Source organism: Natrix helvetica (assembly GCF_964273705.1).
Source record: "Natrix helvetica genome assembly, chromosome: 16".
NCBI lineage: Eukaryota > Metazoa > Chordata > Lepidosauria > Squamata > Natricidae > Natrix > Natrix helvetica.
This window is the reverse complement of record NC_138563.1, coordinates 5,769,951-5,783,475: the sequence shown is the minus strand read 5'-3', so window position 1 is coordinate 5,783,475 and position 13,525 is coordinate 5,769,951. Positions and strand designations below refer to the sequence as shown.

At 42.7% G+C, this 13,525-nt stretch overlaps 1 protein-coding gene across 1 annotated transcript in view; it reads left to right on the top strand.

The window, feature by feature from the left end:
- Positions 1–11,371: 11,371 nt before the first annotated feature.
- The window catches only part of LOC309399948 (solute carrier family 22 member 6-A-like), a gene marked incomplete at its 3' end in the record, with an annotated part of 10,968 nt that continues 8,814 nt past the window's right edge, over positions 11,372–13,525 (top strand). The window contains exon 1 of the mRNA XM_081968208.1: positions 11,372–11,820. Within this exon, the coding sequence (XP_081824334.1) occupies positions 11,405–11,820 (416 nt within the window). The 5' untranslated portion in view covers positions 11,372–11,404. The remainder of the gene's footprint in view (positions 11,821–13,525) is intronic.

The following is a 13,525-nucleotide window of genomic DNA, read 5'->3' as shown; positions in this document are numbered from 1 at the left end:
AGGTAGTCCTTGACTTATGACGATCATTGGGATCAAAGTACAGGTAGCCTTCAACTTAAAACCACAATCGAACCCCACATTTCTGTTGTTCAGTGATGTTTGGTAAGTTTTGCCCCGTTTTATGACCTTTCTTGCCTCCGTTGATAAGCGAACCACTGCAGTTGATAAGTCAGTAATCTGGTTGTTAAGTGAATCCCACTCCCCCATTGACTTTGCTTGTCATGAAGGTCACAAGCACCCAAAATTTGACCACGAGATCACGGGAAGGATCACGTGGTCAAAATTATATAGTGGCAACTGGCAGGGACTTCTGGCGGTTGCAGTGTCCTGGGGTCATGGGATGGGTTTTTGTGACGTTCTGACAAGCGAAATCAATGGGGAAGCCGGATTCACTTAACAACCGTGTAACTCGCTTAACAACTGCAGCGATTCATTTAACAACTGCTGCAAGAAATTTGTAAAATGAATAGAATAGGATTCAGAATAGAGTCGAATTAAGAATAAGAATAGAGTAAGAAAACAGAATAGAATATAGAATAGAATTAAGAATAAGAATAATAGAATAGAATAAGAAAACAGAATAGAATATAGAATAGAATAGAATTAAAAATAAGAATAATAGAATAGAATAAGAAAACAGAATAGATTATAGAATAGAATTAAGAATAAGAATAATAGAATAGAATAAGAAATCAGAATAGAATATAGAATAGAATAGGATTCAGAGTAGAATAGAATAGAGGGAATGGAATGGAGAAAAGGAAAGGAAAATGGAATGGAATAGAGGAAACGAAAGGAAAATGAAATGGAATAGAGGAAAGGAAAAGAAAGGAAAATGGAATGGAATAGAATAGAATATGGAAAGAATAGAATAGAATAGAGAAAAGAAAAGAAAATAGAAAAGAAAAGAAAAAAATAGAATAAGAATTATGGGCAAAAATGTGCAAAAAATGTCTCACTTAGCAACTGTCTCGTTTAACGGGAAATTTAGAACTTAATTATGTTTGCAAGCCGAGGACTATCCATAGTGTCACTTCCGTGTATTTGCATTCAGAAGCAGGAGAGGGCATTCGTTTGGCTTGTCGGAATTGGCTTCTTTTTCCAGTGGAATTCCACACTTCTTCGGTCTGAGCAGAAAAATTGCCTTCTCAAACTGACTTTGCCCAATGCGCCTTTAACCCCTGGTCAGTAATTAACCCAGGGGCTGCTTTTGCAAGTGGGCTCAGATTGATGGGTTTTAACTTCTGTTTTTTTGTTTTTGTTTTAGGGTTGTTTTGCCAACTTCTAGCTTTTAAATTCCTGGTGCAAACTCAAAAAACAGACACAAAAATGGGGGTTAATGCGAGAAGCCGATCCGATCCAATCAGACCGGGATTAAATCAGAATTTGCTCCTCAGATTAAGCAGAGTTTTGGTAAAAGAGGGCACCTGTAGCTTCAGGGTGGAAAGGTGCTCTGCGAACTTGGCTTGTTTTCCTGAAGACGTTTCATGACCCAAGTAGGTAACAGCCTCAGTGCTAAAAGGGAGAGGGGTTTTCGGGGTGCAGAAGGAGGGCAAGAGGAGGAGGAGGAGGATTGTGGGGGTTCTTGGTGCTTTCTGAACTTGGTGGTGTTTTCTTGTGGATGTTTCATTGCCCAACTAGGTAACATGGTCAGAATTAGAATGAGCAAAGTCCGTTCCCCTCTATCACTGAGGTTGCTACCTAGTGGGGTAATGAAATGTCTACATGTATAAGAAAACAATAAGGTCAGAGAGCACTGAGGATTCTCTCCTCCTTCTCCTCTCTTTCTCTTCCCTCCTCTTCTTTCCTTTCCTCTCTTTCCCTTTTGATCTTCTCTTCCCTTCCTTTCCTTGCCCTTCCCTTCCTCTTTTCTTTCTTTCCTTCTCTTTCCCTTTTGATCTTCCCTTCCTTTCCTTGCCCTTCCTCTTTCCTTTTTTCTTTCCTTCCTTTCCTTTCCTCTCCTCTCCCACTTCCTCCTCCTCTCCATAAACCCCCACTCCCTTCTAGCAGAGCACTAAGCAGCAATTCCAGTGATTGAGGTGGGTGGGATGGACCTATCACGCACGCAATGGCCAAATTGGTAAATGATGTATAAAGGGCGAATATCTCTTCAATGGTAGCTTTTACACTCTGACGATGTTAGCAGAGGCTAATGAAAGCTACGTGGATAGCATATTTTAAGTTCCGGAGATGGTGATGTCTGTCTCACACACACACACACACACACACACACAGCAAGTTAATAAAGGGGTGGGAGAGGAAGCTGGGAAACCTGGGTTTTAATCCTGCCCCAGCTACAAAATCCCCCTGGGGGGGACCTTTGGCCAGACCCTTTCAGTCCAGTCTCCCTTACGGAGTTGTCGTGTTTAAAGAAAAAAAAAACAGGGAGCCATCATGCATCCCATCACAAGTTAACAAATCAACAGAAGTCTGTTTATCCAAAGCCTTCAATTCAGCCAAGATACCGGACAGAGTCGTAATGTTATTCTTAAACAACTGAGAAATTGGAAACTGGATGATGAATAAAACACGGCTCTAAAGATCGTCTGTTAAATTTCCTGCTCCACCAGGGAGAGAAATAAAGGGAAGTTTATTCCATCTGCAGCTCTCTCTCTCCCTTAGGGAGGGAGGTAGGTGGGTGGGGGTCAGGATAATTTTTGGCACGCCCAAGCTTTGCTTAGATTTTGGCGTAAACACCTCTAATGAAGCGGAAAGCAACAGACAACAGCTTAGGCAATGCCAAATTTAATCACCTGTAAGCGTTAATTAGACTTTAAATTGGATTTGCTGCTGGAAATATTCAGGATGGGCCACCAGGGGGCGACCCGGGATTGCAGGTTAGCGTACATAAGAATTTCCCAATAAAAAAAAGTTTTCATCAATTCAGATTGCAAACAATTTTTAACCCGGTTTTGAAAGCGGCTGTAAAAATGGCAAATCTGGGATGAAGGTCGGTGGAGTTGAGCGCTGATGAAACCATTTCTGCTTCTCCAAAGATTTATTAAATTCTCTAATGGCTCCTGCAAAAACATCAGAGAAATAATCTGGGCACGTTTCCCAAAATTGCATTCTGTACTTTTTTAAACCTGCAAAACCAGGTTAGGGAGGAAAACGTAGGCTAGGAGGAAAGTTGAAAGAAATATAGCAATTCTTGGGAGGTCCTCTTGATTGCAGCTGGGATGGGAGAGGGGGGGGAAATTGACTTTTGCTTGGCTGGACTACAACTCCCAGCAGCCCCAGTCAACATGATTGGGGATGGGATCGAGGAATAATGGAATAGAGCCCTGGGATCAAATCCTCCTTCAGTTCTGAGGTTGGCCTGGCCTACCTCATAAAGGGGTTGTTGAGGATAAAACTGGGCTCTCAGCCAGGACATTTTTTTCCCCCAGCGCCATTATAAGTTAAACAAAAGGTCGTAAATCGAGGAAGCCCTTTGGCTAACTCTGCTTTCTAACAAAAGGGAATATTTGTAACCGGGGGTTGAAATGAGGGGCTTGGTGGTTTTCTTGCAGACGTTTCATGACCCAACTAGGTAACATCATCAGTGCTAGAAGGGGCATTTTAGCATTGATGATGTAATCTAGTTAGGTCTGCAAGAAAACAACAAGGTCAGAGAGTACTGAGGACCACACAGTTGTCGTTGTCGTCCTCCTCCTCCTGCTCCTCTTTGCAAACCCCACTCCCTACTGGCTTTGATGATGTTAACTAGTTGGGTTATGAAATGTCTGCAAGAAAACAAGGAGCCCACAGTTCTCCTCCTCCTTCTTCGCCACAAACTCCACTCCCTTCTAGCACTGATAATGTTACCTAGTTGGGTCATGAAATGTCTGGAAGAAAACAACCAGGCTCAGAGAGCACCCAGGACCCCACAATCACTGTCCTCCTCCTCTCTGCAAATCCCACTCCCTTCTAGCACTGATAATGTTACCTAGTTGGGTTATGAAACATCTGGAAGAAAACCACCAAGCTCAGAGAGCACCAAGGACCCTCCTCCTCCTCGTCCCTGCAACCCCCCCCTTCCCTTCATACTCTCTGAGCTCGCTTTCCTGACCCAACTCGGTAACATCCCTTTTAAGCACTGATGGCGTTACCTATCTGGGTCACGAAACGTCTGCAAGAAAAGCTTAGGGACCTCCTCCCCCCTCCTTCCTGCTTTTCACGGGGCAAAGAGTTTTCTGGCCCTTTTGGACTTTTTTCTGGATGTTGCACACCTCAGGTGAGCTGGCTCCGTCCAAGACAGGAAGCAGTTGGAAGGACTTTCTGTACCGCTTTGGGATCTGGGAACATTGGCATGCAGGAAGAACACGCTGGACTAGCCGCTTGTCTTAACACCAGGCTGGGGGTGGGGGCGGAGTCGGTGAGGTTGGGTTTATTTTGGCACGGCAAACACCGCCGGGAGCGAAATGCTGCTTGCCAAAAATTCAGACAGTTTGAACGTGCTGAAAAACAGGTTGTACTTCCGTGGGATTCGAACCCGGAGTTTGTCTAACCGAGAGTTTTCAAGAAACGGACAAAGAGCAACACATGCGGAGCATTTTTTGGGCTGACGTGCCAAGGGGGGGAAAAGTATTTTAGGAAAAGGAAACTTTTTTTTAAAAAAGCGGCTGCGTTTTAAAAGCCAAGCCTCAGGTTTCTAGTCCTCAGGGTGGGTTGCTGAGGTTTAAAGCAACGTGTCAGTCTGATCGTACTTTTTCTTTTCATGTTTTATTTTTTATTTATATTACTCTCCGTTTCCACCCGAACAGTGTGAGATCTGGGTTTTAGACGATCAAAATCCACATATATATTATAATTATTATAATTATTATTAATATTATAATATTGTTATAATTATTAATATATTCATCACAATAATATTAATAACATAACATAATTACAACAGTACATAACATCATCGTCAAATTCTCCCCACATTAACATTTCTTCTATCTACCTACCTACCTACCTATCTATCTATCATCTATCTTATCTTCTATGTCTATCTGTCTGTCTGTCTGTCTGTCCGTCCATCCACCCACCCACCCACCCACCCACCCACCTACCTACCTATCATCTATCTTATCTTCTATGTCTGTCTGTCTGTCTATCTATCATCTATATCTATCTATCTATCTATCTATCTATCTATCTATCTATCTATCTATCTATCTATCATCTATCATCTATCTATCATCTATCTTATCTTCTATGTCTGTCTGTCTATCTATCATCTATCTATCTATCTATCATCTATCTATCTATCTATCTATCTATCTATCTATCTATCTATCTATCTAATCTTCTATGTCTGTCTGTCTGTCTGTCTGTCTATCATCTATCTATCTATCTATCTATCTATCTATCTATCTATCTATCTATCTATCTATCTATCTATCTATCTATCTGTCATCTATCTATCTATCTATCTATCTATCTATCTATCATCTGTCTGTCTATCATCTATCTATCTATCTATCTATCTATCATCTGTCTGTCTGTCTGTCTATCATCTATCTATCTATCTATCTATCTATCTATCATCTATCTATGTCTGTCTGTCTGTCTGTCTGTCTATCTGTCTGTGTCTGTCTGTCTATCATCTATCTATCTATCTATCTATCTATCTATCTATCTATCATCTGTCATCTATCATCTATCTATCTATCTATCTATCTATCATCTATCTATCTATGTCTGTCTGTCTATCTGTCTGTGTCTGTCTATCTATCATCTATCTATCTATCTATCATCTATCTATCTATCTATCTATCTATCTATCTATCTATCTATCATCTATCTATCTATCTATCTATCTATCTATCATCTATCTAACTATCTGTCATCTATCTATCTATCATCTATCTATCTATCTATCTATCATCTATCTATCTATCTATCTATCTATCTATCTATCATCTATCTATCTATCTATCATCTATCTATCTATCTATCTATCTATCTATCTATCTATCTATGTCTGTCTGTCTATCTGTCTGTGTCTGTCTATCTATCATCTATCTATCTATCTATCTATCATCTATCTATCTATCTATCTATCTATCTATCTATCAATCATCTATCTATCTATCTATCTATCTATCTATCTATCTATCATCTATCTATCTAACTATCTATCTATCTATGTCTGTCTGTCTGTCTGTCTATCTGTCTGTGTCTGTCTATCTATCATCTATCTATCTATCTATCTATCTATCTATCTATCTATCTATCATCTATCTATCTATCTATCTATCGATCTATCGATCTATCATCTATCTATCTATCTATCTATCTATCTATCTATCTATGTCTGTCTGTCTGTCTGTCTATCTGTCTGTGTCTGTCTATCTATCATCTATCTATCTATCTATCTATCATCTATCTATCTATCTATCTATCATCTATCTATCTATCTATCTATCTATCTATCATCTATCTATCTATCTATCTATCATCTATCTATCTATGTCTGTCTGTCTGTCTGTCTATCTGTCTGTGTCTGTCTATCTATCATCTATCTATCTATCTATCATCTATCTATTTATCTATCTATCTATCAATCATCTATCTATCTATCTATCTATCTATCTATCTATCTATCTATCTATCTATCTATCATCTATCTATCTAACTATCTGTCATCTATCTATCTATCATCTATCTATCTATCTATCTATCATCTGTCTGTCTGTCTGTCTGTCTGTCTATCTATCTATCTGTCTGTCTGTCTGTCTATCTATCTATCTATCTATCTATCTATCTATCTATCTATCTATCTGTCTATCATCTATCTGCGCCACCACGGCTCATAAATGTGGCACCCTAAAACCCACTGCTTAAGCCCTGGGCACCCCCTTGTCTTTTGGGACTCATCCGTGCAGCTGCAACTTTGGCTAAAGGTCACTCAAGTTTTTAACGTGGACACCGACTGTCCTTGTCTCTTCCTGGGGTCTCAAAGTTCTGGCCGGACGGTTTAGAGCAGAGTCCAAACCTTGCCAGCCGAGCGCTCGTCCCCGTGCCACATAATGGCAACCTCTGCCACTAATGAACTTGTCATTGCAACATGTTGACATTTAATTAGCAAGGCGTCTTGGCGGCAGCCGAAGAGTGACTTGCAGGCTGCTTGGGTCCCTGGTTGAAGCAGCCTTCTTCCCCCCCGGTGTGTGTGTGTGTGTGTGTTGGCAAAGATGGCTTTGAGGGAGCAGGGCAACGAGATCGAGGGGATGACGCCAAGCTGGTTTTTGGGGTCCCGGTGCCCATGAGAATATTATTATTCTCCAAAGCACCAGAAGGCAGGACGAGAAGCAATGGAGGGAGGCTAATCAAGGAGAGAAGCAACTTGGAATTAAGGAGAAACTTCCTAACAGGGAGGGGAATTAACCAGTGGAACGACTTGCCACCAGAAGTGGTGGCTGCTCCGTCACTGCAGGTTTTCAAGAAGAGACTGGACAGTCACTTGTCTGGAATGGTGTAGGAGCCTCCTGCTTGAGAAGGGGCCTGGACTAGAAGACCTCCAAGGTCCCTTCCATCTCTATTTCTATTCCTACTTCTATTTCTAATCTATTCTATTCAGAATCCTTTGCTATTCTATGCTAATCAGAATTCTATTCTATTTTATTCAGAATTCTCCTATTCTATTCTATTCTATTCAGAGTTCTCATTTTATTCTATTCTATTCAGAGTTCTCATTCTATTCTATTCAGAATTCTCTTATTCTATTCTATTCAGAGTTCTCATTCTGTTCTGTTGTACTCTACTCAACTCTATTCCTAATTCTATTCTTATTCCTATTCTATTATTCTATTCATTTATATTCTATTCTCTAGCCTGGAGCCAAACAGGGTTTGCAATAATCAGAAGCGACCATTTTCCTGGAAGACGATAAACAGCATAAGAGTCATCCTAATAATAACAATATTATGCATTAGCTAAGTTGTAAATAGAATATAATTAAATATAGGTAATCCATGACATATAACAGTTCATTTAATTCATTTAGAAGTTATAACAGCACTGAAGTTTTTCACACTTACGGCCACTGCCCCATCCCCATGGCCACGTGATCCAAATTCAGATGCTTGGCCACTGACTCATATTGATGACGGTCGCAGTGTCCCGGGGTCACATGATTTCCCCTTTTGCGACCTTCCAACAAGACAAGCCAATGGGGAAGCCGGATTCACTTAACAACCATGTGAGTAACTTATCAACTGCAGCGGTTCACTTAACAACGGTGGCATGAAAGGTGGTAAAACGGGGCAAAACTCACTTGAGTGCTTCACTTAGCAACATAAATTTGGGGCTCAATTGTTGTCATAAGTCGAGGACTACCTGCTTCCCAGGAACAATTCCCAGTAGCCTTAATGGCCAAACTGGTTTGCACCAACTGGGAGATCTCACAGTTGCATTGGCCATATCCCAGTGTCCTTTGGACTCAGGATAATGGGAGATGTAGTCCTTGATTTATGACTGGTTGCTTAGCGTCCGTTCCAAACCACCAAAAAGATCTGGATTAGAAGATCAGATGGTCAGGGCTTTCCCGCGGTCACATGATCGCATTCGTGTTGCTTAGCAACCAATCTCATTTATGGCTTTCCACAGTGACCTAATCTCAATTTCCGACGTTTTTTAAAAATTTGCTGGAAACTCGACATTTTCTTACAGTTTCCAGCAAAAATCGCTCGTGGCAGACGATGGTTTCGCTTAACGGCGCTGCAAAAAAGGTCATAAAATCAAATTAGTCCCATGATGGCTCTTCTAAGAGCCGGCATGCTTTACAACCGTCGCTCCGGGCTCAATTGCAGTCGTAAGTCGAGGACTACCTGTCACGATCACAAACATGCCTTTTAACAGCAGCAAAAAAATAAAATAAATGTTGGCAACAATTTTGCGCTGCTCGCCTTTCTGTCTCGCCCAGAAGTTGAGCTGTAATCCTGCAGGAATTTTTTAAAATTTATCTTTGACATTAAGTCACCAAACTGGTGATTTCCTTGTGGTCTCCTCTCCCTGTGTCTGAGCTGTGGAGCCCAGATGGAGAGGCGCTGCCCCCTGGTGGCTCCAAAGGGGGCACGATGGAGCACTGGCGATGGTAAAAGAAAAAAGGCCTCTGAGAACCCAGAATGAGTCATGCTCAAGTTTTGCTTGAGGATTTCATGGCTTCAGAGAGGCAAGTTACAAGTCCTTATTGATGTGCGTTAATTAACTGTCTCGGAGATTTCATGACAGCCAGCCTCCAGAAAAACAAGGTGCATTATTTTGTAGCCGTGCCAGACGTGAGTCTTCTTGCCCGGGGAATATATTAAAATATGAATGGAGAAATCCGAGATCCTTGTACTCAGGAGTGAAAGACTATACTAGCTTTGCCTGTCATTTGCGGCTTGGCTCGCTTGCCTGATCCAGCTAGAGTTGTCTTTTTTTCCCTTAGTTTCTTTAATCGACCGCAGGGTTGACTTAACAACCGTGGGCCATCACAAAATGGGTCGTAAATCCAGATTGGTCACGTGACCGAACCATTTTAGAAATGTCACTACCGTGTTGGGCAAGCTCCTTTTACGGTCGTAACTCGAGGACTGCTTGTCTTCTATCCCATTCACAGTAACGAGGGAGTCCTCCACTTACAACCGTTCGTTTAGTGTCTGTTCAAAGTTAGAACGGCACTGATAAAAAGGACTGTTTTTCACCGTTGCGGCATCCCCATGGTCGCGTGATCCAAGACGCTTGGCCACTGATTCCTATTTATGACCCGGGGTCACGCGATCCTCTTTTTACGACCTTCTGACAAGTGAAGTCACTGGGGAAGCCAGATTCACTTAACAACCATGTTAACAGCAAGACAGATTCACAGAGCTGGAAGGGACCTTGTAGGTCATCTAGTCCAACCCCACTAACTTAATGCTCCTAACTTAACGACGGCAGCAATTCCCTGAAGAACTCTGGCAGGAAAGGTCATACAAGGGGAAGAAACTAAACCCATGTCTCACTTAGTAACATAATTGGGGGGGGGGGGTCGGTGGTGATCGTAAGTTGAGGACTAGCTTTATTCTGGATGGAAAAACAGTGGGATTTGAACTCCAAACCCACAGGGGGCGAATAATGGATGAAGCAAGCTTTTCTAGGAAAACCTTTTCGTTAAAAAATAAACTTTGTTCTTCTCCATATATATATTTTTCCCCGTCAAAAGTTTGTGCCACATTCCATACACCTTCAATTGCCTATTTCACTCTTGTTCCCTTTCCTGGAGTTGATGTACTTTCTTCCCCTTTAACCCAATTCCCCCCCACCCCACCCTTTCCCTGCCCCAGTCCTAATTCTTTTTCCAATTAACCCCCACTCCAAACCAGCGTCAAACGTTAACCAAACCAGCTGCTTGTCGCTTTTCATAAATAATCCACGCAAAACCCCGTTTCCGAACAATTTTGCTTTGCGGGAAACCGAAGGGTCAGCTCGGCGGGAGTTGGCACAAACAGGGCAGTTTTCTTTTTCCAACGGGGGGCAAGTGCCAAGAATCTCAATATTTTTGTTCACCCTTTCTTCGTTGGACGGCACATTTCTGGGAGTCCGAAACCCTCGGCCAGGTCCTCCAATCTGCCCCAGCGAAAAGGGGATTCAATAGTCTTAAGGGTGAAGGAGAGAAAAACGGGGGGGTTTCCGATCCTGGAAACTGCACTGATCGGTCCTTTTCCGCACCTTCGGATGAAGAACGAGAGATGCTTTGAACTTTTTAGACCCTATTTTTAAGACAATCCAAGGCCCTCCGCTTAGAAAAGCGGTTTGTTTCCAGCAAACTGACTCTGTTAAGCCTAGTTCTTCGAATCAAAAAAATCGTGGATATTCTTTTAGTTTGGATCTTTGTTTTTTAAAGGAATTCTATTTTTCAAGCCACGTCATTTTACAACGCTCTTCTTTCTTTTTTGTCCTCCTCTTTTCTCCATCTCTTTTCTCTATCTCTTTCTCTTCTCCATCTTTCACTTTTCTCCTTCTCTTTTCTTTTCTCTTTTTTCTTCTCCATCTCTCCATCTCTTTCTCTTTTCTCTTCTCCATCTCTTTTTTCTCTTTTCTCTTCTCCATCTTTCCATCTCTTTCTCTCTTTTTTCCATCTCTATCTTTCTTTTCTTCATCTCTCCATCTCTTTCTCTTTTCTCCATCTCTTTCTCTTTTCTCCATCTCTTTCTCTTTTTTCTCTTCTCCATCTCTTTCTCTATTCTCTTCTCCAAATCTCCATCTTTTTTCTCTTTTCTCCATCTCTTTCTCTTTTCTTCATCTCTTTTTCCCTTTTTTCTCTTCCCCGTCTCTTTCTCTTTCCTCTTCTCCATCTCCCCATCTCTTGTCCTTCTGCTTTATGCGAACAGACTTCCTCCCGGGAGCAAGATCTGGCCTGTAGATTTTGGGGGGGGGGGAGCCCTCTGAGGATCTTTTCGGGCGCAACATGGCTTTTGGGGAACTCCTGGAGCAAGTCGGTGGCATGGGACGGTTCCAACTTATTCATACGCTGTTGCTGACCATCCCAATCTTATTCATGGCCAGCCATAACCTTCTCCAGAACTTCACGGGCGCTATCCCAGGACATCGTTGCCAGGTGCGCCTCGCCCCCAATGGCAGTGAGTACCCCAATATCACTCTTCCACAAGGGGCTGCCCAACTTCTCCGGGTCAGCATCCCCATGGACAGCAAGCAAAGGTTGGAAAAATGCAAGCGCTTCACCGACACTCAGTGGGAACTTCTCAACGAGAGTGTCGCCCGGGTGAATGAGACCGAGACCGAGCCGTGTGCCGATGGGTGGTTTTATGACCAGACTCAGTTTACGTCCACCATCATCAGCGAGGTGAGTGACACTCCGGGAGGGTGATGAACTGTGAGGAGTATTATTTGGAGGAAAATAAAATTGTGATAGGGAGAGATTTCTCAGAGCCAAGGCATGTGTCATCTTGGGTGGTGGGATGGGGTCTCTAACGATTTTGTCGTCTTCCTGCTGTTCTTTCCTGACCTAATCGAAATGCACAGGTAGAGTATAGGTGGTACCTGGCTCAATAGCAGTAACTGTGAAAGGGATCTCGGAGTCCTAGTAGGGAACCATTTAAATAGGAGCCAGCCGTGCGCAGCAGCTGCCAAAAAAGCCAACACAGTTCTAGGCTGCATCAACAGAGGGATAGAATCAAGATCACGTGAAGGGTTAATACCACTTTATAAGGCCTTGGTAAGGCCACACTTGGAATACGGCATCCATAATCATGGTTTTGCCAAAGCAAAGCATGCCAAATACTTACATTCAATATTAAATTGCTATTCTAGATATCTTTTTAGCTGTTTTTCAAAGGCGATTTTCCTGGCTCAATAAGGCAGACGAAAGTGCCAAATCTAGTCTAAACATCTGGCTGGCTGTGCAACCAGCCCTAATATTAACGTCGCACCTTGCTATTTGATTTGAATTCAAGTAGAGAGACGTCACCTTTCGAACCCGGGACTTTCTGCTTGCCCCGTGGCATCCCAAGACTTTAAAACCCTCAAAATCTAGACAAAGATTGTTGTTGTTTTTCTGCAAAGTTGTGACTGCCACCATCCAGCCCGGTCCTTAGAAACGGTCTTAGTAGCGATGAAGCGACAGGGAGTGACAGGGATGCAATGAAGCAACCTGATTTCATTCTCACCCTCCAGCAAATAAAGGAGTTAAGTTGCAGAAACCACAGGAAATGTTTTGGGTTGGGGTGGAAATGGGGGGGGGGGCTTGTTACACACACACACACACACACACACACACACACACAAACATACGTCTTAATACAATCCGAAAGCCCTGCTGGGCACATGAAAAATCTCAAATCAGTGGGGCGTAATTTTACCTGGCACCACTTCTAAGAGAAGGACTGGCTAGTTTTTCTGCAGAGAGCAAAAATATTGTTCCCAGCCAGTCTCCCCCAATTTACATTTCTCTTCTGGGTCTCCCCACCCTCCGTCCTGTGACTTTCCCAAGCTTGCACAAAGTCAGGTAACCGAAACGCAACTTTGATTTCTTGCTAAACGGGCAAGATATGCATGGCAGGGTTGTTTTGGCCCAGGTTCCCCAAAAGATCAGCCTCTGAATGGCTTGCATTGGGGGACATTTTTTATTTTATATTTTTTTAAGATCACAAGGGAAGCCATTTCAAGTTTCTAGTCCTGGGGAGGGGGGGCTCCAGAATTCTGGCAGCTGAAATGTTTTGGAAACTCGGTAGGGGGCAATGCAAGCATTTGAAAAAGAACAGGGGTGAGGGTTGTTGTTGTTTTTTAACTCTGAAGAGACTCGTTGCCCTGTCCGTTGTGAAGGGGTGTTTAGCAACCGGTTGTAAGTCAAGGACTACTTCGTGCCTGTGAGTTGCAAGCATGCCTGTATCTTCAGAGAGACTCCATGCCCCCAAATACACATCAAACATCACATACATTCTCCCCATCACATCATCCAGGTGCTAAACACTTCAGCCAGGTATGATTTCCCCCCCCCCCCTCTCTAACACACACCTTTTAATTGTGAGGGTCCTTGGTGCTCCCTGAGCTTCCTTGTTTTCTTGCAGAT